The sequence below is a fragment of the Phacochoerus africanus genome, chromosome 3 (genome assembly GCF_016906955.1).
Source record: "Phacochoerus africanus isolate WHEZ1 chromosome 3, ROS_Pafr_v1, whole genome shotgun sequence".
NCBI lineage: Eukaryota > Metazoa > Chordata > Mammalia > Artiodactyla > Suidae > Phacochoerus > Phacochoerus africanus.
Genome location: NC_062546.1, coordinates 160,556,916 through 160,581,165, shown reverse-complemented (window position 1 = coordinate 160,581,165; position 24,250 = coordinate 160,556,916). Strand labels below are relative to the sequence as shown.

The 24,250-nt window shown below is 41.1% G+C and overlaps 1 protein-coding gene and 1 pseudogene across 5 annotated transcripts in view; both read left to right on the top strand.

Moving 5' to 3' along the window:
- NEMP2 (nuclear envelope integral membrane protein 2) overlaps nucleotides 1–16,277 on the top strand; it is a 28,821-nt gene extending 12,544 nt beyond the window's left edge. For 2 of the 5 annotated variants that reach the window (XM_047773072.1, XM_047773074.1), the window contains exons 3-9: nucleotides 3,325–3,556; nucleotides 3,678–3,750; nucleotides 5,538–5,631; nucleotides 7,054–7,168; nucleotides 8,989–9,214; nucleotides 13,147–13,323; nucleotides 14,021–16,277. In XM_047773072.1, coding sequence (XP_047629028.1) covers nucleotides 3,325–3,556; nucleotides 3,678–3,750; nucleotides 5,538–5,631; nucleotides 7,054–7,168; nucleotides 8,989–9,214; nucleotides 13,147–13,323; nucleotides 14,021–14,162 — 1,059 coding nt within the window. In that variant the 3' untranslated portion in view covers nucleotides 14,163–16,277. Of the gene's footprint in view, nucleotides 1–2,532; nucleotides 3,153–3,324; nucleotides 3,557–3,677; nucleotides 3,751–5,537; nucleotides 5,632–7,053; nucleotides 7,169–8,988; nucleotides 9,215–13,086; nucleotides 13,324–14,020 lie in introns of those variants that run through there. The other 3 variants (XM_047773076.1, XM_047773075.1, XM_047773077.1) reach the window with 3 other exon arrangements.
- Nucleotides 16,278–18,003: 1,726 nt separating this feature from the next.
- LOC125122246 (60S ribosomal protein L38-like) lies at nucleotides 18,004–18,721 on the top strand (annotated as a pseudogene).
- Nucleotides 18,722–24,250: the final 5,529 nt, after the last annotated feature.

Below are 24,250 nucleotides of genomic sequence, written 5' to 3'. Positions count from 1 at the left end.
CACCGGCCTACGCCAGAGCCACAGCAACGCGGGATCCGAGCCGCATCTGCAACCTACACCACAGCTCACGGCAACGCCGGATCGTTACCCCACTGAGCAAGGGCAGGGACCGAACCCGCAACCTCATGGTTCCTAGTCGGATTCGTTAACCACAGCACCACGACGGGAACTCCTGGAATTTCTTAGACACAGCTCCAGAGTAATACATTTTTCCAAGGAGCATTAAGTGTTAGGTATGTTCACTACTAGCAGGAAATCACTGTCCTATGTGTATATATACACCCATACACAGCCATACTCCTGTACACTTTCTTCCTTCCTTTCTTCTTCCTATCTATCAAAAATCATGCGTTCTGACCTCTCCAGTACCACTGGGCTCACTCTAGTCTTTCTTCCTTCCATATTTGTAACTCCCTTTCTCCGATTATGAGGAACCAGGTTCCCATTATCCTCAGTATATTTATTTGCCTGATCCTAGAGTAGTTTCAGAATTGCTAAGCCATACTGTTGTGAAAAACAAACCTAGTAACAAGTTCAGTATTTACAATGTGTGTTATCTTTAGTTTGAGGGGTTGCAGTCTAAATACCATGCTCAAAAGATAACTTGGATTAACTTGTTCCTATCCATCCCCCTTCAGTATGGTTATATTATTCATTTTTATATATTTGTTTTTGTTTCTACTTCAGAGTTTTTCCTCATCCTGATAATGATTTTATTGTCATTATTTTTTAGTATGTACAGTATTACTATGGCTTAAAAAGTCAAATCTCTACACAAAGGTGTTCTCAGAGAAGTGTTACCCCCTCATCCCTCGAACCCATTCCCCCCCAACCCATCTACTAGTTACTCTTGTTAGTTTCCGATATAGCTTTCCTGTGTTTCTTTTTGCAAAAATAAGCAGTGATGCATATTTATAGATGGTGTTTAAAGCCATGAGGCAAAGGAATGAGTTTAGATGGAGAAGAGGAGAGGACCAATGACTAAATTTGCATCAGTGTGATATTAAGAGGTCAGGGAGAAAGAGCAGCAAGTGAAGGAGATGCCCAGGGAGCCCCAGGAAGTGCAGCAGCGGGGAGGGAGTGATGAGCGGTGCCAGATGCTGTTGAGGGATCAGATAGGATGACTGAGAATGAATCGACCATTCAGTTTTAGCAACATGGAAGCCACTGGTGGCCTTGTCAGAGACAGCCCATCAGGAATGAAAGCCTGATTAAAGTGGCTAAAGAGAGAAGTGGGGGAGAGGAACTGGAGACTGTAGGTATGGCAACTTTTAAAAAGAATTCTGTTGCTTTGGAAAACAAGGAAAAGGGGTGATAGCTGGAGAGAAAGGAGTCAATAGGTCTTTTGTTGTTGTTCTTTAAATGGGAAAAATACTAGCATGTTTATATTCTGCTAGGAATGGTCTAGTGGAGCAGGAAGAAGCACTGATGATACATCCTTGCGTAGCAAAGGTGGATCGGATCCAGCGCACTGGTTGGGGGCTTGCCTTTAGAAAGGAGCCTGTAAGTCTCCTCTCTGGCAGAAATTTCCTCTGGAAATGCACAGGCCAGAAGCAGAGCGTGTGCCTGCAGATGGTGACAGGTGGGTGGATGTGGAGATGGGAGCCCATCCAGGTTCTCTTCCAGTGTCTTCTGTTCCCAGTGAAGTAGGAAGTATCATCAGCTAGGAGAGAGGAGGGGGAAGAGTTGGGGTATCAAGGGAGGAGAATCTGTGAGGTCACCGTTGGAGAGAGCCGAAAAGTGACTAGATAGGAATGTATGGTAGGGTGACCAGCAGCTTTCAGGTCCCACTTGAGGTTCACAGACACAGGATTGAAGTGAGGGCACTCTGAGTTTCTTCAGCATGATGAGTGGTGCAGATGCAGAAGTGGAATAGGTGGAGGGTTGGATTTTGCAAGTGAGTGTAACAGTGAGAGGGGTGCAAACAAGTTAAGGGTTCATATAAGGGAATGGTTTTTAATGATTGATCATGGAACTTAGCTGTAAGAAGGGGCTGAGAACATCAAGGGTGAGGAGCTGGGGGAAAGATGCTTGATCCATGGTGGGGTCAGTGCTTGCTATGGTCAGGGTTAAGGGGGGCATGCTGGGAAGGTAGGACGTGGTAGTCAGCCAGTGGGATGCATGAGATCCAGCCTGTATTTGGGGCTGACAGGGTAGGGTGTGGCTATGGGAGTGATGAGCTGAGATGGGTTGGAGGACAAGAGCATAAAAGGGGAGGAGTTCAAGGAACCAAGAGAGCAGGGTATTAGGAGTTTAGAGTGTGTATTGTGTATGTTTAATGTGTGTAATAGGAAGGGGTAAGAGTTCCTGTCGTGGCTGAGTGGAAACAAATATGACTAGTATCCATTAAGATGCAGATTCAATCCCTGGCCTTGCTCAGTGGGTTAAGGATCTAGCATTGCCATGAGCTGTGGTGTAGGTTGCAGACACGTCTTGGATCTGGCATTGCTGTGGCATAGGCGTAGGCCAGCAGCCATAGCTCCGATTTGAACCCAGCATGGGAATCTCCATATGCCACGGGTGCAGCCCTAAAAAGACAAAAAAAAAAAAAGGCAAGATGTATTGGGGAGAGAGCAACAGTGAGCCAGGAACTAAAGTCCAAGAAAAGTAGGGCACAGGTAGAGAGTGGGTTATGTCACCTGCTGCCCCAGATTCAGAGCCAGTGCTCTTACTCCCCTTTTCAGGCTTGCTCTGACCTTGGACAAAGAAGAGAAATAGAGAAGGACAAAGGCAGCAGCAGAGTTGTCCTTTAGTGATCCCAGGGCTGTCATCATCTGCTTGGCGTTGTACATGGTTCTTTGCTGTGAGACTTGAGTAGGACCTGAGGTTGGGTTCTGGTTCCTCTTCAGAAGGTATGGTGAGAGGAGTCTGAATCACATATGTTCGGCTGAAATTGAACACGTTTCTATGTGAGATAGAAATGCTTTCTCACATGTGTTTCTACGTGAGATAGAAATGCTTTGACTCAGTCACAGTAGAAATGGTAGAGACATAAACCCTATTCTCCTTATGTTTATAACCAAATAGTTTGCCACCTATTATTTGCTATCTCATTCTTTTTACATGTCCCTTGGCCACGGTCACCTGCTGGAAGAGGGAGTTAACCACAACCTAGGGGGAGAAAGATGACTTTCCAAAGTGTGTCTGCTGAGGTGTGTGTTGACTAAACACAGATCTCTAGCTCTGTCCCTGGGATCAGAACGTTACCAAGTACATCTGAGTGTTCTTGACCCAACCAGCCTTGGGCTCTCTTTACTCCTCTACTCATGATTTTAAGAAGCTTTAACTTCTGTGTTTGCGGATTTGTTTGTTCTTGCTTTGTAGGTGAAAATTACCAGCTCAGGCCTGCTCAGTATTGTGTATATCACGGAAAGACATAATTGCCAGTACCCAGAAACCATTCTGTCTGTTATCAAATGTGTGATTCATAACTTTTGGACACCAAAGGAGTGTAATGATATAACCATAACTATCAATCCATATGGGGAGACTGTGTGCTTCTCCGTGAAGCCTGCCAGGAAGATGTTTATCTATACAATAAGTGTGAATCGAAACAGTAAGTTGGTTTTTATTATACTTGATTTTCTGGAATGACATTTAAATAAATTAACTGTTCTTTCATTAACACTGTATTGACACAAAATCTTTGTTGTGTGCCCCTGTCTTTTTTGCTCCAGTTGTGGATTTCAAACTCTTCCTCATATTTGTAGCGGGCGTTTTCCTCTTTTTTTATGCAAAAACCTTAAGTCAGTAAGTAAGCATTTTTACTTTCTTAATTTTGTTAATCAAAAATTTTGTGCATTTTTGACCCTATGCTAAATATTTCCCACTAGTCTATAGTTCTTGCTTTAGTTTTTGCAAAAAATAGGTCTGAAGCTAGTGTTTGAAAGATTTTTAAAACCAGTAAGTCATTTGTATAGTAGGATAGGTACTGGTTACAGAGTGCTTTCCCATGCATTATTTTGTATGACGTATTAACATATATTTAGTTGGTTTGACTCTCTTAATAACTTTATGAGCTCTGTATTATTGTTCTAATCTTATGGATGAGAAAACCAATATCTGTCATCGTATGACTAGTCTTGCCGGGGCTGAAATTTATGCTCAGGTTTCCTTTTTTTGTTTTGTCTTTTGTCTTTTTAGGGCTGCACCCACAGCATATGGAGGTTCCCAGGCCAGGGGTCTAATCGGAGCTGTTGCTGCCAGCCTGTGCCACAGCAACGCCAGATCCTAGCCACGTCTGCAATCTACACAGCAGCTCACGGCAGCACTGGATCCTTAACCTATTGAGCGAGGCCAGGGATCAAACCCGCAACCTCATGGTTCCTAGTCGGATTCGTTTCTGCTGCGTCACAACAGGAACTCCATATGCTCATGTTTTCTAATGCCAGGTGCCTTCCTCTCTCACCTTTGAGCTAACTCCTAAATTTCTGGCTCTGATACAGAAGGTTGAATTTAACAAATATCTGGGTCTTGGATAAACATTTTATCTGGTATTTTGTTTCTTATAAATCCTTTCATGTAAAAAAATTTTCTTTCCATAATATATTACTTCTTTACTTGCTATTGTGGACATTATTCATTTTTGAGCTTTTCCTTATGGTGTAACAAAGTGTGTTTAACATCCTCCATGGTCTTAATAAATTGTATGCTGCTGACATAGCCTAAGGAGTAAACTGTGAACTCAGAGAAGCTGGGCTGCGAGTCCGAATCCTCCAGCTGGTAGATTCTGACCTGAGAAAGGTTTTTAACTTCTTGATGCCTTAGTTTCCTCCCATGTAAAATTTAGCCATGGATAACTATGTCACAGGGCTATTGTGAATACATGTAAAGTTCTCAGACAAGTGCCTCCCTCATGATAGGTGCTCCAATAATTATTGGACTAGATTCTGAACACAGAAGGTAACTCGGATATTCTGTTTTGAGTTAGTAGCAAGCTATTTACCATAAATTTCAAGTAGAGATTTCTTTTTTCTTTTTTTTCCTTTTTATTTTTGCTGCGCTCACAGCATGCAGAAGTTCTAGGTCCAGAGATCAAACCCATGCCACAGCTGCAACCCGAGCCATAGCATTGACAACACCAGATTCTTAACCTGCTGTGCCTCCAAGGGAACTCCTAGAAATTTCTCCTTCTTTTAATTTGTTGTTGTTGTAGTTCTTTTTAGAGCCACATCCATGGCTTATGGAGGTTCCCATGCCAGGGGTCAAATCAGAGCTGTAGGTGCTGGCCAACCCACAGCCATAGCAATACCAGATCTGAGCCGCATCTGTGACCTACACCACAGCTCACAGCAACACCGGATCCTTAACCTACTGAGTGAGGCCAGGGATCAGACCTGCATCCTCATGGATACCAGTCAGATTCGTTTCCACTGAGCCAAATCTCCTAGAAATTTCATTTTTAAAGAATATGGCATGTAATTAAAGCTGCCATCTTCTTGTTATTCTTTATGGCTACTGTCATTAAGTTTAACATGTTTCTAATACTGAAAGTAGGACTTGGCATTTACATGGCTTTTATCTGCTTGTCTTGACAGAAGCCCTGTTTTCTATTACTCTTCGGGGACTGTGCTAGGTATTCTAATGACATTAGTCTTTGTCCTGCTGTTGGTGAAAAGATTCATTCCTAAGGTAAGTATACTATGTGCAAATGAATAAAAATGGAAATCATGCTCTCATAAGCATGAAAAGATCAAAATGAATTCATGTTCATTATGATAGTTCCTAATTCAAACTGTATTTCTTCACTGTATTAAACTGGCTTAAAATATCTTTTTGTAGAGATTCCGTTCTCATTTGTTACTGTGTGTAAGCGTTAAGTATTAAGTTTTGGTGATACTTTTTTTGAGACTCTTTTATTTTCTAGGTAATATATTTTTCTTATGAGTGCCAGGGGTTCCTTTTATGCTGAGTGAAAATTTTTTTTGGCATAGCTGAGGAACGTCGTGATGCTGAACCATCAGGGCTTTGAATAATAGCATTGCTACATCTGGGGATTTCTTCATTATTATTAGTTCCCCAAAACACCTTCAGTAGAAGAATGCTCTGTACTTAATCAAAGATACATAAATATTAGATCATGATGCTACTTTTTAGTTACTGTGATGAAAGCCTGCCACACAAGCATTAGTTTGAGATAAATTTATTCTTTAGAATGGCACTTCTCCTACAGCAACATTCATGCAGGTCATGTAGGGGTTCCTCTTGAAATGTAGACTGGTTGAGGAGTCTGCAGTGGGCCTGAGAGTCTGTCTTCCAGCAGGCTCCCAGGTGACATTGAAGCTGCTTGTGCGTATACCATATCTGGAAGAGTATTCTGAATTTTTTTTATTTTTAATGATTTTTATTTTTTCCATTATAGGTGGTCTACAGTATTCTATAAGCAAGGTGACCCAGTTACACATACATGTATACATTCTTTTTTCTCACGTTATGATGCTCAATCGTAAGTGACTAGATATAGTTACCAGTGCTACACAGCAGGATCTCATTGCTTATCCACTCCAAAGGCAATAGTTTGCATCTATTAACCCCAAATTCCCTTCCCCCTTGGCAACTACAAGTCTATTCTCCAAGTCCATGATTTTCTCTTCTGTGGAAAAGTTCATTTGTGCCATATATTAGATTCCAGATCTAAGTGTTATCTTATGGTATTTGTCTTTCTCTTTCCGACTTCCTTCACTTAATATGAGAATCTCTGATTCCATCCATGTTGCTGCAAATGGTATTTTTTTTATGGCTGAGTAGTATTCCATTGTGTATATATACCACATCTTCTTAATCTGTTCATCTGTCGATGGACATTTAGGTTGTTTCCATGCCTTGGCTATTGTGAATAGTGCTGCAGTGAGCACACGGGTGCATGTGTCTTTTTCAAGGGGAGTTTTGTCTGGATATATGCCCAAGAGTGGGATTGCTGGGTCATGAGTATCTTGAATTGACTTCAATGAAGTTTGATATGGAAGTCTCTAATACGAAGGGTTTATTCGTTTACTTTTATTTTTATGAGAGTGAATGAACCAAAAACTGTCATTTATTTTCTTCCACACACAGTATAGCACCTTTTGGGCTCTAATGGTTGGTTGTTGGTTTGCTTCAGTTTATGTTGTGTATCAACTGACGGAAGATGTGAAGTGGCTGTGGTATGAAAACAGAGTGTATGTATTAGGTAGGTGAATTTTAAAAAAATACATTGTTATTGGTAAAGCTAATAAGTACAGCCAGAGACCTTCTTTTGACATATGTTTCTCTCCAGCATCCAGATTTTCATTTTGAACTAAGGAGAAGAGCTGTTTAAAATGATACTTTATTTTCCATAGTTGGTGATCTCAGTTCATTAGATCTTACTGTAGACTATTTCAGTATGGCATCCTTAGTTTTCTATGCTAATGATCAAAGGAGCAAAAAAGTATTTGCCCCTTTTGACTGCCTATGCTTTTGAAATTGTGATTAAGCTCTTAACACACATAAATTGTAATGAAAAAATTTCTCTAAAATGTGGCTCTTTCTTTTTCTTAACGAGTTCAGTGTGAAAGGTGAGAAATCCTAAAGAAATGACTGTTGAAAACTTGACTTTTCATAAACAGAGACTTGATCTTCTTGTTTGATATTATTAAAAAAAAAAAAAAACTTTTTTAGAGTGTTTGTTTTAATTGGGAAATAATACATAATAGGAAAATAATCAATTTTCTTCTAAATTTTCAGTGCCAAATTTCTCATTCAGGTCCACCCACCCAAAACAAAAGCAATCAATTTTTTTTTCACTTGAAGATTTTATGTTTTTAGCCCATTTTTCTTTTTATGCTAAAGTATTTTCAAAGTAAATCATTGCTTTTATGGTATATTTCCTTCAGTAAGCATCTCTACAAAGCAGGAGCATTTCCCTCTATTGTTAAATAACTCTTAAATGAAAAATAAAATAGTTATGTAAAATCATCTATTATCCAGGCCACATTCAGATTTTCTAAACATCCTCGATGGTTGATTTTTATAAAGTAGGACACAGTCCAGAATCACATTTTACATCTCTTGTGTCCTGTAAGTCTCTTTTAATCCATAGCAAGTTCCCCCCTCCCCATCACAGTGCTGTGCTGAAGAGACCAAGTTAGTTGTCCCATAATGTCATACTTTTCTGGATTTCTCTGATTATTCCTTTGTGGTATAATTTAACTTGTTTCTCTCCCCCACTATATTTTTTTTATAAGCTAGAAATTAGTTCTTTTTTTTTTTTTTCTTTTTGGTCCCACCCACAGCATGTGGAAGTTCCTGGGCCAGGGATCGAGTCTGTGCCAGAGTTGTGACCTATTGCACCATAGCTATAACAACACCAGATCCTTAACCCACTGCACTGGACCAGGGATCAACTGGTGCCTCAACAGAGACAAGCCCAGATTATTAACCCACTGTGCCACAGCAGGAACTCCCCGGAAGTTAGTTCTTGAGGCTTGCTTAGATACAAATGAAACACGTGGTGGAATACGTAAGAGGTGGCTTGCACTTGATGTTGGATCACAACAGGAGATACCACAGACTATCTCGTTGTCCCTCTGTTAGCAATACGGAAACTGAGCACTGTATTGCAAGGATGGCGCCCTGATCCCTCCACTGTAAAATTACATTTTCCTATTGTAACTAGAAAGCAAAAATGAATAGGTTTTGTAGCAGACTGGGACATATGCTGAGGTTTATTCCTGGCCAACACAACCATGATAAACAATTGCCCTCCAGGACTCTGGGCCAGAAAACGGGTAGACCAGTATATAATAGTCATTTATTATTATACATCCTTAATTATTACAAAAGTCAGCCTAGGATCGCACATGGAAGAGAAAACTAGTCCTAAATGCATTTTTCACCCTTACTTCATTGAAACAAAAAAACAAAAGGTTTCCTGGTTCTGTTCTTAGCTCTAAGTCATGGGTCTGCCAGGTTTTTGTCATAACTTTTCAAGGTCAGCATTGTATTACCTTACATTCTTCTGCTTTACAGGCTACATCTTGGTAGTTGGATGTCTCAGCTTTACTGTCTGTTACAAGCACGGGCCACTTGTTGAGGAGAGGAGTGTCAGCCTCCTTGCGTGGACACTGCGTCTCCTCTCGCTGCTCCTGATCTACGCTGGTGTCACAGGGCCTCAGTTCGCCTACACAGCGATGCTCCTCCTCCTGTCCGCCAGGAACCTGTGCCACCTGCTGCAGGCATTCAGTTATGTGAGATGGTGCGTATCTTTTTTCTTTTTCCTGCCATCATAAATTAGATGTTTTAAGCTCTGGTTTCAGTTACTCTTTGGGGGAATTTTTTGGCACATCATATTTAATCTCACCATTAACTCCCATTCCATATGAAGATGCCCTCTGAGGGAGGGAGAGGATCGAGAACATAGGCATGTGATCCCATCTCTATTGCTGGTCTTCATTAATCTTTCAGAGGTGTGCCTCCAGTTACTAGGTAATGACAGCTCACCCTGAATTCACTAAAATCAGTGGCACAGTCACTTGGGCTCAGGCTGCCTAAAAGTTCTTTCATTCTCCGTTTTCTTTCTTTAGGGCCCAAGATTGCTTTAGAGATGTTTATGGTGCTTATGAGATAAGAGTTAGGAAACATGAATCACAGAGGATTGGAAGTTATTATTTATACTTGGGACTTTCCTTTCTCTTAGGTTTTAAGGTAAGGCTTAAGCCTTTCGCAAATACAGAAAAAAAGATGAGGAGTTCCCGTGGTGGCTCAGTGGTTAACGAATCCGACTAGGAACCATGAGGTTGCAGGTTCGATCCCTGGCCTTGCACAATGGGTTAAGGATCCGGCGTTGCCATGAGCTGTGGTGTAGGTCACAGACGCGGCTCGGATCCCGCGTTGCTGTGGCTCTGGCGTAGGCCGGCAGCTACAGCTCCGATTCAACCCCTAGCCTGGGAACCTCCATATGCCGCTGGAGCGGCCCAAGAAAAATGGCAAAAAGACAAAAAAAATAGATAGCTTCTGTTGTCACAGCTTGATTATGACTTCAGTGATGGAATCTGAGCATGGTTTCTTTGGGGGGCAGGGTCTTTTTAGGGTCGCACCTGTGACATATGGAGATTCCCAGTCGAATCAGAGCTGTAGCTTCTGGCCTACGCCACGGCAACACGGGATCAGAACCGCATCTGTGATCTACACCACAGTTCACAGCAAGGCTGGATCTTTAACCCACTGATCGAGGCCAGGGTCTGAACTTTCATCCTCAAGGATGCTAGTCAGGTTTGTTAACCACTGAGCCACGACAGGGACTCCATGAGCCCCTGTTTTTGTATGAGGTGCATAGGTGGAGATGGTGCCTACCCATGAGGTGTACTTGTTGAGGCATAGGCATACATTTCTATAGCTCTGCAGTGTTAAAATTGTCCTGCCTAGGAACTATGGCATATAAAAAAAAAGTTCAGGGGAGTTTCTAGAGGAGATAGTTCTGGACTGAATCTTAATGAATCAAAACAGGCAAATAATAAGTGTAGGAAGAGCCTTCCTGATCAGGAGAAAGCCAGGTTTGGTACCATTACAAGGCAGTCGAGCAAGGTGGATGTCAACCAGGTCATGGGGGCGTTGCAGGTCGTGCTGAAAAATCAAATCTGATCATGTACACATTGGAGGCAGAGGACCATTAGGCCGTTGAGCCAGTGCTCAGGCTGCTGCTGCCTAGACAGGAGTTAAGAAGTCACAATGCTTGAGTCCCCAAGCATTGTGACCCTGAGAGAGTGATTCTGAGCAGAGATAAGGCAGGGGCGAAGCCTGTGGGAAATTGTACAACATAGCCTCATCGAAATGGGGGCAGTTACCACTCAGCGTGAATTGACTGTTGCCATGTGGGGAAATGGGCCTTGCTTTGCCCTCTCTCTGGTTTTCTAGAAAAGCTGGGAATATGGATTAGAATGTAAATTCTTAGGGTTTTTAAATGTGGGCAACTAGTCTGAAACTAAGAATATAACAAAAATCAAAGCAGAGACTTATGAACATTCATTAGGTGGTGGGATGAGGCCCATCCATCTTCTCGCACAGAGGGTGGATGTAAGGGTTGGTTCTGGGGCAGGAGACCAGTCATCAGACATCCAGTGGTCCAGGCAAAAGGTGATGCAGGCCTGGAATAGAGCAGTGAGATCAAGGCTGGAAGAACGGGTAATAAATATTTACAAGTAAGCTTGGCTGTGAAGAAGGAGACAGTGGTAACGTGTAGTTTATGGATCTGATGACTGCACGTGTAGTGACATCACAGTTAAAATGACCCAGCGACAGGACCCCTATGCAGAGAACGTTGGCAAGGCCGGGTCAGAGGGACTGATGCTGACTTCTCTCTGCCCTGTTTCAGAGGCAGGCAGTGCCTGTGGCTGGCTCTCAGAGGGCCCTCTGCCAGGTGGAAACAGGCCACTCCACATCTCCAGAGCTCTGTTCCTTTGCTGGTTTGTGGCCTGAGGAACCTGAGAGAGAATTCCTTCCACTTTCCCTTCAAACATCCACTGTCCTGCCAAGAGCAGAGTGTGTTCTGTCACCTGCATGATGATGCCTTTATGTACCTGCTGGGCATTCTGTTAACACATATGTAATGATCAAAATGTTTTGTACCTTCTTCAGCTTTTCATTTTGCTAGTGATTAATTTGAGGATAAAACAGGAACTTATAAGTTAAATAATAAACCAGAGGAAATAACACATTGATTTGTATAGTACTTTCTGGTTTGCAAAGAACGGTTTGAATGGGTTCTAATAATACATAGCTACTCTTTTGGTTATCTTTATCCAACATTTACTCTAGGCCAACTGTGCTAAACCTGTGGGAAAGGTTGACATAAAATAATGTTTTCCATCTGTACAGTGACCTCCTGAGGTAGATAATTGCTTTTGGATTTTTTTTTGGGGGGGAGGCGGTTGTTGGTTGGTTTGTTTTGCATATGAGCAAAGTAAGGCTCAGAGTTGGGAAGGAATTGCCCCAGGTCTACAGTGGGTAAACCTCAAAGCTAGGACTGCGTCCCAGTCTTCTGTTCAGAGCCCAGGAGTTTTCCTCTAGGGAGACCAGGTTAGGCGTTCAGGAAAGGAGAAGGAAATGTCAGTCCTGACCCAGCTCGTCAACCACTGGGCAATCACTAAATGCTAAAAGATTTTTCAGGCCCCAAACCCCAAGAAAATACATATTTAGAACACCTCCTGGTAATTCTAACGCTCAGTTATATTTGGGATCTCTGGTTAAATTTAATTTTAAACCATCCAAAACTTTTTTCTTTCTTTCTGTTTTTCAGGGCCACGCCCGCGGCATACAGAAGTTCCTAGGCTAAGAGTCATATCGAAGCTGTAGCTGCCTGCCTATGCCACAGCCACAGCAATGCCAGATCCAAGCCATCCGTGACCTACTCCACAGCTCACAGCAATGCCGGATCCTTAACCCATTGAGCAAGGCTAGGAATCGGACCCTCATCTTCAGGGATACTAGTCAGGTTCGTTACCACTGAACCACAATGGGAACTCCCCAAAACATTTCTTATACTCATTGACAAATATATGTTAAAACCTTTTCATCATTCCCATTTTTATGACATTCTTCCCTTTAGGATTTTCCTAGTTGGAAACAAATTCCAATGCATGCCCTTCAGCATGTAGCAAAGGAAAAATTGTTATAAGTCATTATATAGAGTTTACTCCCTCTGAAAAGTTAGTCAGAATCACCACCACTAGGTGGAGGCGATATCCCACAGATCTTCCCGGCTGCTTTGTTAAGTGGCAGGTGTTTTTGCTGGGTCTCCATAAAAGGACATAACAAAGGCTTGCATTTGTTAGCGCCCAAGAAAATCTGCAAGGCAGGCATAATGAAGTCAGACTTTTAATTGTCCGATGGTGTGATTTGAAATCTCTAAGGAAGACACACAGAGTTGACATCTCTATTAGAAATGGATCCTCAGTTGCCTTAGGACATTAGTTAGGATGGTCTAGGAAGAGGAGAAATGCACTATTAGACCCAGACTACATATTCTACAAACCTCAGTCATGAGAACGGTAGTAGAGTCTAGCATGATATAGAGGAAGTTAAGAATTATTACCATTACTGTCTAAGAAATGTATTTTTATAAATCTTAAGGGTTGAATTGAGCAACCAAATATGGCCAGGAATCTAGCAACCAAATGCCGCCTGTTTTAGGAAAATGAAGAACTGGTTTACATCAGAAAAGCTGGTGGTTAAGTATCTTACTGAAGACGAATACAGGGAACAGGCCGATGCTGCAACAACCCAAGCTCTGGAGGAGCTGCGCCAGGCCTGCCGCAGCCCTGGCTTCCCATCCTGGCTGGCCGTCTCCAGGCTCCGGGAGCCAAAAAAGTAAGTCCCGCTCAGCTACCTGAACCAGCCTGAGTTGGAGCTACTGTGCAATACCATGACATTTTGGCTCAGATACTTCAGGCTAGAAACAGACAGCTTCCCTGGATAACAAATGATGCAGAAGCTGTCAGAGGGTCTTCTTTTGCCCCAGTGCTCTGACTCGCACCATGGAACCCTCAGCATCAGTATCACTCTTGATCTGATGTGCTTTATAGGGAGAGGGTGGGATGGGTGGTGTCACCTGCCCCTCACTCTACGGGTATGGAAGGTCATTTGTAAAGTTCACCAGGAAAGCCATCTCTGTCCCCAACGTCTTTTCCTTACTGCTTCTACTTCTGCATGGCTTTATCCAAATGACAGTGTCCTCCAAGATTGAAGGGGGAAGTATTTACACAAAAATAATGAATAAGTCTTATGTTTAATAAGAACAAATGAATTAGAAAACACAGGTGGGTATCTTTGGCAGCACTCTGTCCTTCTGAGTCTGCCTACTTCTCTACCTTTTCCCTGAATATCTGGATAAGGAACACATAGGCCATGCCTGTTTTTATACCTACTGTGTAAATGCCATCGTCTGTTGATACAAAGTCAAAAATTTAGTTAAAGGGGAAAAGTTGCAGGGGAACATGTTATCTTTCATATAAACCTTTCTATGATAACATTAACTTTGTTTAAAACAAAAAAAAAATCTTACTAGGTTTGCAGACTTTGTTCTTGGAGGAAGCCACTTGTCACCTGAAGAAATTAGTCTGCATGAAGAACAGTATGGCCTCGGGGGTGCCTTCTTGGAAGAGCAGCTCTTTAACCTGAGGACTCCTGACAGTCTACCTGCACACTGATAATCATTCTGGACAAGGAAGGGCAGAGATCCTATTAAAGGTGGGCAGAACCATTCTAGAGAACAGTGGCAAGAGCATTTGCTGTGGAGAAAAGTCAGATCACACTGGAAAGGAACTGTGTTAGAGATAATCCTTCTTGGCTACTTCTGCAAATTGTACTGTAGGTGACCGATAAGATTCTGTGATGGTCACTACCACTTTCCTTGAATGAAGAGTTTCATTAGGAAGAAGGAATTATGTTGATCTTTAAGGGGCCAATTAATATGAATAGGTGCCTTATCAACTCCAGGGCATTAAATCCTCTCATTTCCCAGGACATGCGTCAGAAGATTCTGCATTGCTTTTCCTATGTGTGATCAATGTAAGTGCTAGAAGAGACACGAGATAATGCTGGACCAGTGTTTTCCAAAGTGTAGTCCACAGGATGGTAATAAGCATCAGTGGATAAAGGGATCCTGAGGTCAACTAATACTGATACAGGATAAACAAATGTACTGCAGGACTTCTCAGAGCCTTTAGTAATGCTAATGCACACTGCGAATCTCCGAAGAGGAGAAACTGTGCTCAGCGGTGTCTGACTTACTTTGGCCACAGAACCCTTTTTTCATGAGATTAATATTCCTTGGAACACATGTTTGGGAACTGCTGATGATGGAGGAGTTGAGCTTTGGGGAGGTTAACTAACTTCTCTGAGACCACAAAGCTTTTCAGAGGCAGCTCTAGTGCTAGAACTCCAGCCCTATGGTTTTGTACCACTCAGGTAGAAGAGACCTTTAGAAGCAAGCCAAGGGGCCATCTCTCCATAGCCTTGGGTCTCACAATGTTGGTAACTCTTTTATTTTTAATTTTTAAATAATAGCCAACTAGCTGTTTGATAACTATAATAAAGAGAAACATTTTCCTAAGATTATATTTTAAAGTTTTGATAAGACTTTTATAGTCATATATAAAGATCAGAAATTAGAATTACTTCTCATAGCGTTTTCTGTATGTTGAAATTGAAAGCATTTAACCTCTTGTGACATTTTAAATTGAGTGGCCTATCTTTTAAAATTATTTATTAGTTATATATGTTTATAACAATTTCCTACAAAACAGGTTTGTGATCTTTCTTACAGAGAACAAAATCTTTTTTTCTTGATTCCTAATGTTAGATTCAGAGTGAAATGAGGGACTAACTGTGAGCTCTGACCCTGAGGAAAAGAGGCCAAAACAAGGCATGAGAAAAGATCTGAACGTGGCAAAGCAACCTAAGGGTTGAGAAGTTGCTGAATTGATTCTCTGTGAGAATCAGGTGTGGGCCCTTTTGCTGTGAGGTCATAAAGAGTAGCCACATAATGAATGAGGACTAGAAGAAGGGTTATGGAGGAGGAACATACAGATAATTTCCTGCTTTCCTGAGCCAAATTTAGTAGAGTTTTTCTATGTTGTTGCATAAGAGCGTGGCTGCCCATTTGGAACTGTCAGATTGCTTTTCAAATATTTCCTCTTTGAAGCAGTGTGTCAGTATTTTACAAGTCTTTTTGCCAGACACCTTGTAATGTCAAGAGCTTTGCTATTTTTGTGAAATGTACTCAGTTTAATCTGCTTTCACATAGACTTTGATATGAAAGTCAAGACATTTTCCATTTGGATTTAGGATGACGATGACCGTTTTAGAAGTGTAAATGGTTCTTAACGTCATTTTTGTCACAGTTTAATCAGTTCTTTTTTTATATAATTCTATTTATTGGTGCTTTATTATAAATATATGAGATGAGTTCGTGGTTGTGCTCACTCTGTTCACCTCCCAGGAGGTGGTGTGTGTACTACCCCCTGTGTGTGTGTGTGTGTGTGGTGTGTACAGCCTGCTGGGGACATCCCAGCCAAGACAGCCACTAGGCCTACCTGCACCAAGGTGAAGAGGTGCCAGTGATGGAAGGAAGCAGCTTCTGGTGGGCCAACAAGCTGATGTCACCATGTTTACTGTTACAAAAATACCTAAAGAAAGAGAAAAAGAGCTGTGGCCTTTGGGGACATTGTTTTTCATGTTTTAGAGGAAGTCATGGATTTGTCTCTTTCTGTTATGTGAGTCCTGTAAGAAGCTAAACAATTAAAAGCATTACTTGTGATATAGCTGGTGTATTTCTGTTGTGTTCATTTCAATCAGGGTTTATTACAGCGCTGAACTCAGCTCTAGTTCCCATCAAACATGTATAATTCCTCTACGAGATCTGTTTTCTCTTCTTCCCTTCTTTGTCTCTCTCTCTCTACCTCTCTCCCCACCCCTCTTCTTTTTCTTTCTTTATTTAAAGGCCTTTAAATGGTTTAAATGATCATTTCGTAAAAGGCTCTGCCCTTCGCAGGCGGATGACAGTTGGCTCTGTGCCTCACCACCATAGGTGTGCAATTAGGGAGCACAGCAGAACTTTTATTGTGTTAGCACTTACAGGAGCTGCCTCACAAAAGCTCACTGTTGTTAGCAAATTGGACATTTGACACCAAAACATGTGGGTGAGAGCAGTAGTGTAGGTGGCCATGCTTAAACAATCATATCATTCAATGTGATTTGTAAAAGGTCTTAAAACACATTTTACATATCACAAAAAATGCTTTGTGAATTACTTGTATAGTTTGCCAGTAATATTTAGGGCTGAATTGCAGGGGAGTGTCCATCTGACATTTAGGACAATATTTGAATTTATGACTTAAAATCTAGAAATTTAAGAGGTTTGGAATAGCTGATGGGTTATATCAATATATCTAAACATGTGGAAGAATTAAGACCCCTGGAATGACATCAAGAAAAGAAAGGAGTTCCCATAGTGGCTCAACAGGTTAAGGACTCGACATGGTTTCCATGAGGATGCAGGTTCCATCCCTAGCCTTGCTCAGTGGGTTAAGGATCTGGTGTTGCCGAAAGCTTTGGCGTAGGTCACTGATATGGCTCATATCTGGTGTTGCCATGGCTGTGGCATGGGCTGCAGCTGCAGCTTTGATTCAAACCCTGGCCCAGGAACTTCCATATGCTCCAGGTGTAGCCATAAAAAAGAAAAACAGTCTTAAATTACCCTGTGTGTGATTATTCTTCAGAGTTAGAGAAGTACAGTTTTTTAAATCAGCTTTTTTTTTTTTTTTGTCCAACTGAAAGAGAAAGATCCTATGCATAGGAAACTTAATCAGTGTGGAAATTTGAAGAAGCCTGTACCAAGATGGGTATTTTCACCTGACCCCAGGAGCAAGCTGCCTTCTGAGAGACCCTACTGGGTGGCGAGACCATTGATGAATTAACCATATGGTTGGGGCCTTGTGGCCTTACTGATTCAGATCCCTGTTTTTGTCATTGCACTATAAAATGACTTGTCCCACATTAGCCAGTTCATATAGTCTGTCCATTTAGTGATCTACAGCCAAAAACATAACTGGCATAGGGATAAAATTACTTGAACTGATTTCAGAGAATCCCTAGATTCTCTGAAGACAGGTCTATGGGGAATCAAAATTGTAATAAACAGGTTCCTTGGTGAACAGAAAGAAAACAAAGGGAGTTTGCTATATAACTCACATGTTTAATGTCAACAGGCCAAAATGGCTAATGCAGACACCCCCCAGGGGGGCTAGCTTCTCCTAGGTGATGGGATACCCGGTCCCTGGCAGATACCACCCTTCCAGTGTCTGCAGGCCCTGACAACATTTTCCTCCCTGTGACTACCGTTTTTCTAATTTTTTTGTTCCTGACCAACATTCACCACCCCCCTTGAGTGGGCGTGTCGTTTATTCAGATACGTTCAAATCTTCAGTCTTTCTGAGATCTAGGAATCTAGTTAAGGTAACTTTGAATACTTTTGCTGTGATCCCTGAATGTGTTACCCTAATAGGTCACCAGAGATTTGGGTTAAATCCTAGAAAATGCATTCAGTGGGATAACTGCTTTTGTTTATTGTTTTAATAATTTGGAGGATCTGTTTTCTAGATTTAGTCCACTTTCCAAAAAGGCAGTGATCAAAAGGAGAAAGAAGTTCCAGCATTTGTTGGCGATCCTTCAGGCACTGTACCAGGCACTTTCTATGCCTCTTCTTTTGAACCTCATAACCACTCTAATATGTTTTAATATTTCCATTTTATAGCTATGGACAAACTTGGAGAAGGTAAGAAAAAGTTGCTGAAATACATATATAGCTAAAGTGGTAGAATCAGAATTTGAGCCCCAGTGTGTCCTGCTTCCTAGGCCCAGTGCTCTTTCTACTTCCTTCATTACTGTCTTTAAAAAATAGTCCTTTTCTGTTCTGCTCCCTCCTTGCTGTTCAAGGTTTGAGCCTTGTCGCCATGCCCCGCAAAATTGAGGAAGTCAAGGACTTTCTGCTTAGGGCCAGACAAAAGGGTGCCAAATCTGTCAAGATCAAGAAAAATAAGGATAACGTGATGTTTAAAGTTCGATGCAGCAGTTACCTGTACACCTCGGTCATCACAGACAAAGAAGGCAGAGAAGCTGAAGTAGTCCCTGCCCCCAGGTTTGGCCGTGAAGAAGCTGAAGTGAAGCATGCATGCTGATTTGAACTGTATTAAAATTTTTTTAATTCTAGAAAAAAAAAAAAGTTGTGCAAGTGGCCCCATGGCTAATCCGTTCAAGAGATGACCTCTCATGTTATGTATGTGCCTGTCATATGTGGCTTTAGCTTCTGTACTGTAGCTCATGATCCGTGACAGTGCTCCTAAATTATCTGGGATGATGGACCAGTTCCACCCACCCAATCCATCACAAGCAATACTTTTATAAAATACACTAAAATTAGAAAAATCAAGTAATTTTTTTAAAAAGACACATCAAAGCCCAGTGGTCATATGCTGGGATGTTATGCCAACGTCAGAGTGCCATGTTTTGAAGGGCTTAATTTCTGTTCTGTCACCCACCAGCCACACTTTATGGACAGCACCAGCCCATAACCACACTTTGAGTAGTTCTGGTCTGGATGTTATGTTTCAAGACCCTATAGATCTGTTCAGGGAATAAAAAAAATTCCTGGCCTTTTTAAAAATACAAGTTTAGAGTTCAAAAGTATAGCATCCTCAGCTGACTATCTGGGAAAGAAAACCGTACATAATTTGTTAAATGATTATAAAGTTCTTGAGTTTTGTTTATTTTTGCTTTTTAGGGCCACGTCTACAGCATATGGAGGTTCCCAGGCTAGGGGCTGAATCAGAGCTGCAACTGCCAGCCTACACCACAGCCATAGCAACATGGGATCCAAGCCACACCTGCAGTCTACACCACAGCTCACAGCAATGCCTGATCCTTAACCCACTGAGTGGGGCCAGGGGTTGAAACCACATCCTCATGGATACCAGTCAGGTTAGTAACCCACTGAGGCACAACAGGAACTCCTTTTTTTCCACATTTGTTGACATCTCTTAGAAGAAAAAGAAACACTGACATTGTAGAACAGGTCATAACCTATATCATAACCATAATATAACTCTCTGTGGCTTTGTACGCTGTGAAACTGTCATTGTTACTTGTCATTTTTATTGAGGTATAGTTAATTTACAATGGTGGGTTAGTTTCAGATGTACAGCATAGTGACTCAGTATTTTACAGATTATATTTTGTTAGAGGTTATTAGAAGATAATGGGCATAATTCCCTGTGCTGTACAGTATATCCTTGTTCCTTACCTATTTTATACGTAGTACTTTGTTAACCTCATACTCCTGATTTGCACCTCCCCTTTTCCCTCTCCCCTTTGGTAACCATAAGTTTGTTTTTTTATGTCTGAGTCTGTTTTTGTTTTGTATATTGATTCATTTTTATTATTTTTTAGGTTCCACATATAAATAATATCATATAGTATTGCCTTTCCCTGACTTATTTCATTAAGCATTATATTCTCTAGGACCATCTACAGTGGTGCAGATGGCAGTATTTTATTCCTTTTTTTTTTTTTTTAAGGGCCTAGGGTGCAGCATATGGAAGTTCCTAGGCTAGGGGTCAAATCAGAACTGTAGCAGCTGGCCTACACCACAGCCACAGAAACATGGGATCCGAACTGTGTCTGCAACCTAAACCACAGCTCACAGCAACACAGGATCTTTAACCCACTGAGCAGGACCAGGGATCGATCCCACATTCTCATGGATACTAATAAGGTTAGTAATCCACCGAGCCACAGTAGGAACTCCAGTATTTCCTTCCTCTTTATGGCTGAGGAATATTCCACTGTATAGATACACTACATCTTTTCAATCCAGTCGTCTACTAATGGGCACTTGGGTTGCTTCCACATCTTGTAAATGGTGCTGCTGTGAACATTGGAGTCTATATTTTTGAATTAGTGTTTTCAGTTTTCCAAATATATACCCAGGAGCGGAATTGCTGGATCATGTGGTAATTCTATTTTTAGTTTTTTAGGGAACTTCCATACTGTTTTCCATAATGGCTGTGCTAATTTACATTTCCACTAACAGTGTAGGAGGGTTCCCTTTTCTCCACACCCTCTCGAGTGTTTTTTATTATTATTATTATTGGTCTTTTTGTCTTTTTAGGGCCACATCCGTGGCATATGGAGGTCCCCAGCCTAGGGGTCCAATCAGAGCTGTAGCTGCCAGCCTATGCCAGAGCCACTGCAACACAGGATCTGAGCCACATCTGCAACCTACACCACAGCTCTCGGAAACACCGGATCCTTAACCCACTGAGCAAAGCCAGGGATCTAACCCGAAACCTCATGGTTACTGGTCAGTTTCGTTAACCACTGAGCCACGATGGGAACTCTATCTAGCATTTATTTGTAGACTTTTTGATGATGCCCATTCTGGGAGGTGTTACCTCATTATAGTTATGATTTACATTTCTTTAATAATTAGTGATGTTGAGCATCTTTTCATGTGCTTGTCAGCTGTCTGTATGTCTTCTTCGGAAAAGTGTTTATGTCTTCTGCCCACTTTTATATTGAGTTGTATCATTTGTTTGTGTATTTTGGATATTAGCACTTTGGTCACATCACTTGCAAATATTTTCTGTAATTCCGTAAGTTGTCTTTTCATTTTGTTGATGGTTTCTGTTTTAAGTTTGATCAGGACCCATTTGTTCATTTTTGCTTTAAAAATTTTTTTTTTTTTTGCCTTGGGAGATTGAACCAAGAAAGCATTACTAAAATTTATGACAAAGAGTATGTCACTTATGTTCTCTTCTAGGAGGTTTATGGTTCCATGTCTTCCATTTAGGTCTTTAAACCATTTTGAGTATATTTTTATATATGGTTTGAGGGAATGTTCTAATGTTATTATTTTACATATGGCTGTCCAGCTTTCCCAGCACTACTTGTTGAAGAGACTGTCTTTTCTCCATTGTTGTATATTCTTGTATCTTTTGTCACATGTTAATTGACCATAGGTGTATGGGTTTATTTCTGGATTCTCCATTCTGTTCTGTTGATGTATATATTTATTTTTGTGCCAACACCATGTTGTTTTGATAAAAGTATCTTTGTAGTATAGTCTGAAATCTGGGAGGGTTAAACCTCCAGCTTTGTTCTTTTTTCTCAGGAGTGCTTTGTCAATACTGAGTCTTTTGTGTTTCCTTATAAATTTTAGGGTTATTTGCTCTAGTTCTGTAGAGAAATTCCTGTGTATTTTGATAGGAATTGCATCTAGTCAGTACATTGCTTTGGGTAGTATGGCTGTTTTAATAACAATGATTCTTCCAATCTAAAAGCATGCTGAGTATCTTTCTATTTCTTTGAATCATCTTCAGTTTCTTTCATCACTATTTTATAGTTTTTAGAATATAGGTCTTTCACCTCCTTGGTAAAGTTTATTCCTGGTTGTTTTATTCTTTTTGATATGATTTCAAATGGGATGTTTTTAACTTGCTCTTTCTGATATTTCATTATTAGGGTATAGAAATCTTTTGTGTTTTGCGTGTATTCATCTTGTTATCTTGTAATTTTGCTGAATTCATTTATTCTAATAGTTTCGGCATGGAGACTTTAGGGTTCTCTATGTAGAATATCATGTCATCTGCAAATAGTGATAGTTTTCTCTCTTCCCTTCCAGTTTGAATACCTTTTATTTTTCTTGTCTGATTGCTTTGGCTAGGACTTCCAATACTATAAGAGTGGGCATCTTTGTCTTGTTCCTGAATTTAGTAAAGGAAGCTTTCAGCTATTCACTGTTGAGTATTATGTTGTTTGTGGGTTTGGAATAAATGAGCTTTATTATGTTAAGATATATTCCCTCTACACCCAGTTTGATAAGAGTTTTTTTAATCACAAGTGGATATTGAGTTTTTTCAAAGCTTTTTCTGCATTTATTGAGATGACCATGTGGTTTTTGTCTTTCCTTTTGTTGATGTGGCAGATCACATTGATTGATTTGTGATGTATTGAATAATCCTTGTGACCCACTAATAAATCTAACTTGATCATGATGTGTGATCCTTTTTATGTATTACTGAATTCAGTTTGATAATATTCTGTTGAGGATTTTTATATCTATTTCATCAAAGATATTGGTTTTTCTCTAATTGTAGTGTCTTTGTCTGGTTTTGGTACCAGGGTAATGATGGCCTTATGGAATGAATTGGGTGTGTTCCTCCCTCTTCAATTTTTTGGACTAGTTTGAGAAGGGTAGCTATTAGTTTCTTTTTATATGTCTGGTTGAATTCTCCAGTGAAGCCATTTGGTTCTGGACTTTTGTTTGCAGGGAGTTTTTGTTTGTTTGTTAATTACAGATTCCTTTTCACTTCTAGTGATTGATCTGTTCAAATTGTTTCTTCTTGATTCAGTCTTGGCAAGCTGTGTGTTTCTAGAAATTTGTCTATTTCTTCTAGGTTATCCAGTTGGCTGACATATAACATTACTTGCCATTTTTTCCCCGCCTCTTCAAATTTATGCTTTAATTTTGTCTTTTAACTAATTCATATCTCCAACCACTTACTGTTTTCGATGCACGCTGGAACTGAATGCCTTATTAGCTTACTAGGTATAGGTAACCATTTTACATAGCACTGTAGTTTGGAAGCATACAATATAGTTGCAGATTTAAATGTTAACAAAATATTAAGAGAGCTAGGCCTTGGTTGGGGAGATGAGACAGTACTCCTCTTGCCATGGCTATCTGCCACACAAAAATGATAGCAATATTTATGAAGCTGTGTGTCAGCTATGTCATTTAAACTCAAAAGAACCTGAAAGGCAGATGCCATAATCACCTTAATTTTATGGAGGTGGTCCCTAACACCCAGGAAGATTACTTATGCGTGTAAGTTCTCACTGGCAGAAATGAGACTCAAATCCAGACAGTGGGGCTCCAGAGCCAGCACTCCTAACACCAGCACTGTAAAGTTCTTGGTTTGCATCTAAAAACTGGGAACTCCCTGGAGCCACTGTAGGGCAAGTGGTCCTATATTAGCAGCTGAAGGCAGATGGGAGCTGACTGAGAATTAGGCACCCACCTGGACTGGCTCATTTCTAACCCATTCTAAACATCACCAAGTTTCTAGTGCCTCTCTTATCAGACCACAGTTTATCCCTCATAAGGTAAATACTTAGTGATTTGAGAACCCACTTCCCCTTTCACCCCTTTGTTCTATCCCCACCCCAGCACCAACCTCTCTCCCATCTGCAGAATGGTCTGGAATTCTTGTGCTAGGTAGCCTTAGAACTTTGCTAAAGTGGCACAGGAGTTGTTTGGGGCTTCAGAAGTAGCTGTGTCTTGTCCCCTGGCACCCAAAGACAGAACTCCTGAAGGGAAAATCATCTTTTACTTCCCTACAGTCAGTTCTGTCACAGCATGCCCTCATCTTCACAGAGTAACATTAACTTTAGGCTCATTTTCATAATGAAGATGAGGAAACTAATGGCCCAGAGAACTCCCAAAGATGTTTCCTCTGTTCCTGCACTGTCCAGCACGGTAAGCCATGAGCCAATATGGCTGTTTAAATGAGAAAACTCCTTCCTCAGCTGCACTGGCCATATTGAGAGAATAGCCACGGCAAATGGCTACCACACTGGTCAGTGCTGCTCTCCAAAGCTGTTGCCTTAGGAAACCAAGCAGAGGAGATGTCTGCTGGCCCTTCCTGACTCCCATGGCTCTGGTCTTCAGAGCCCCTGC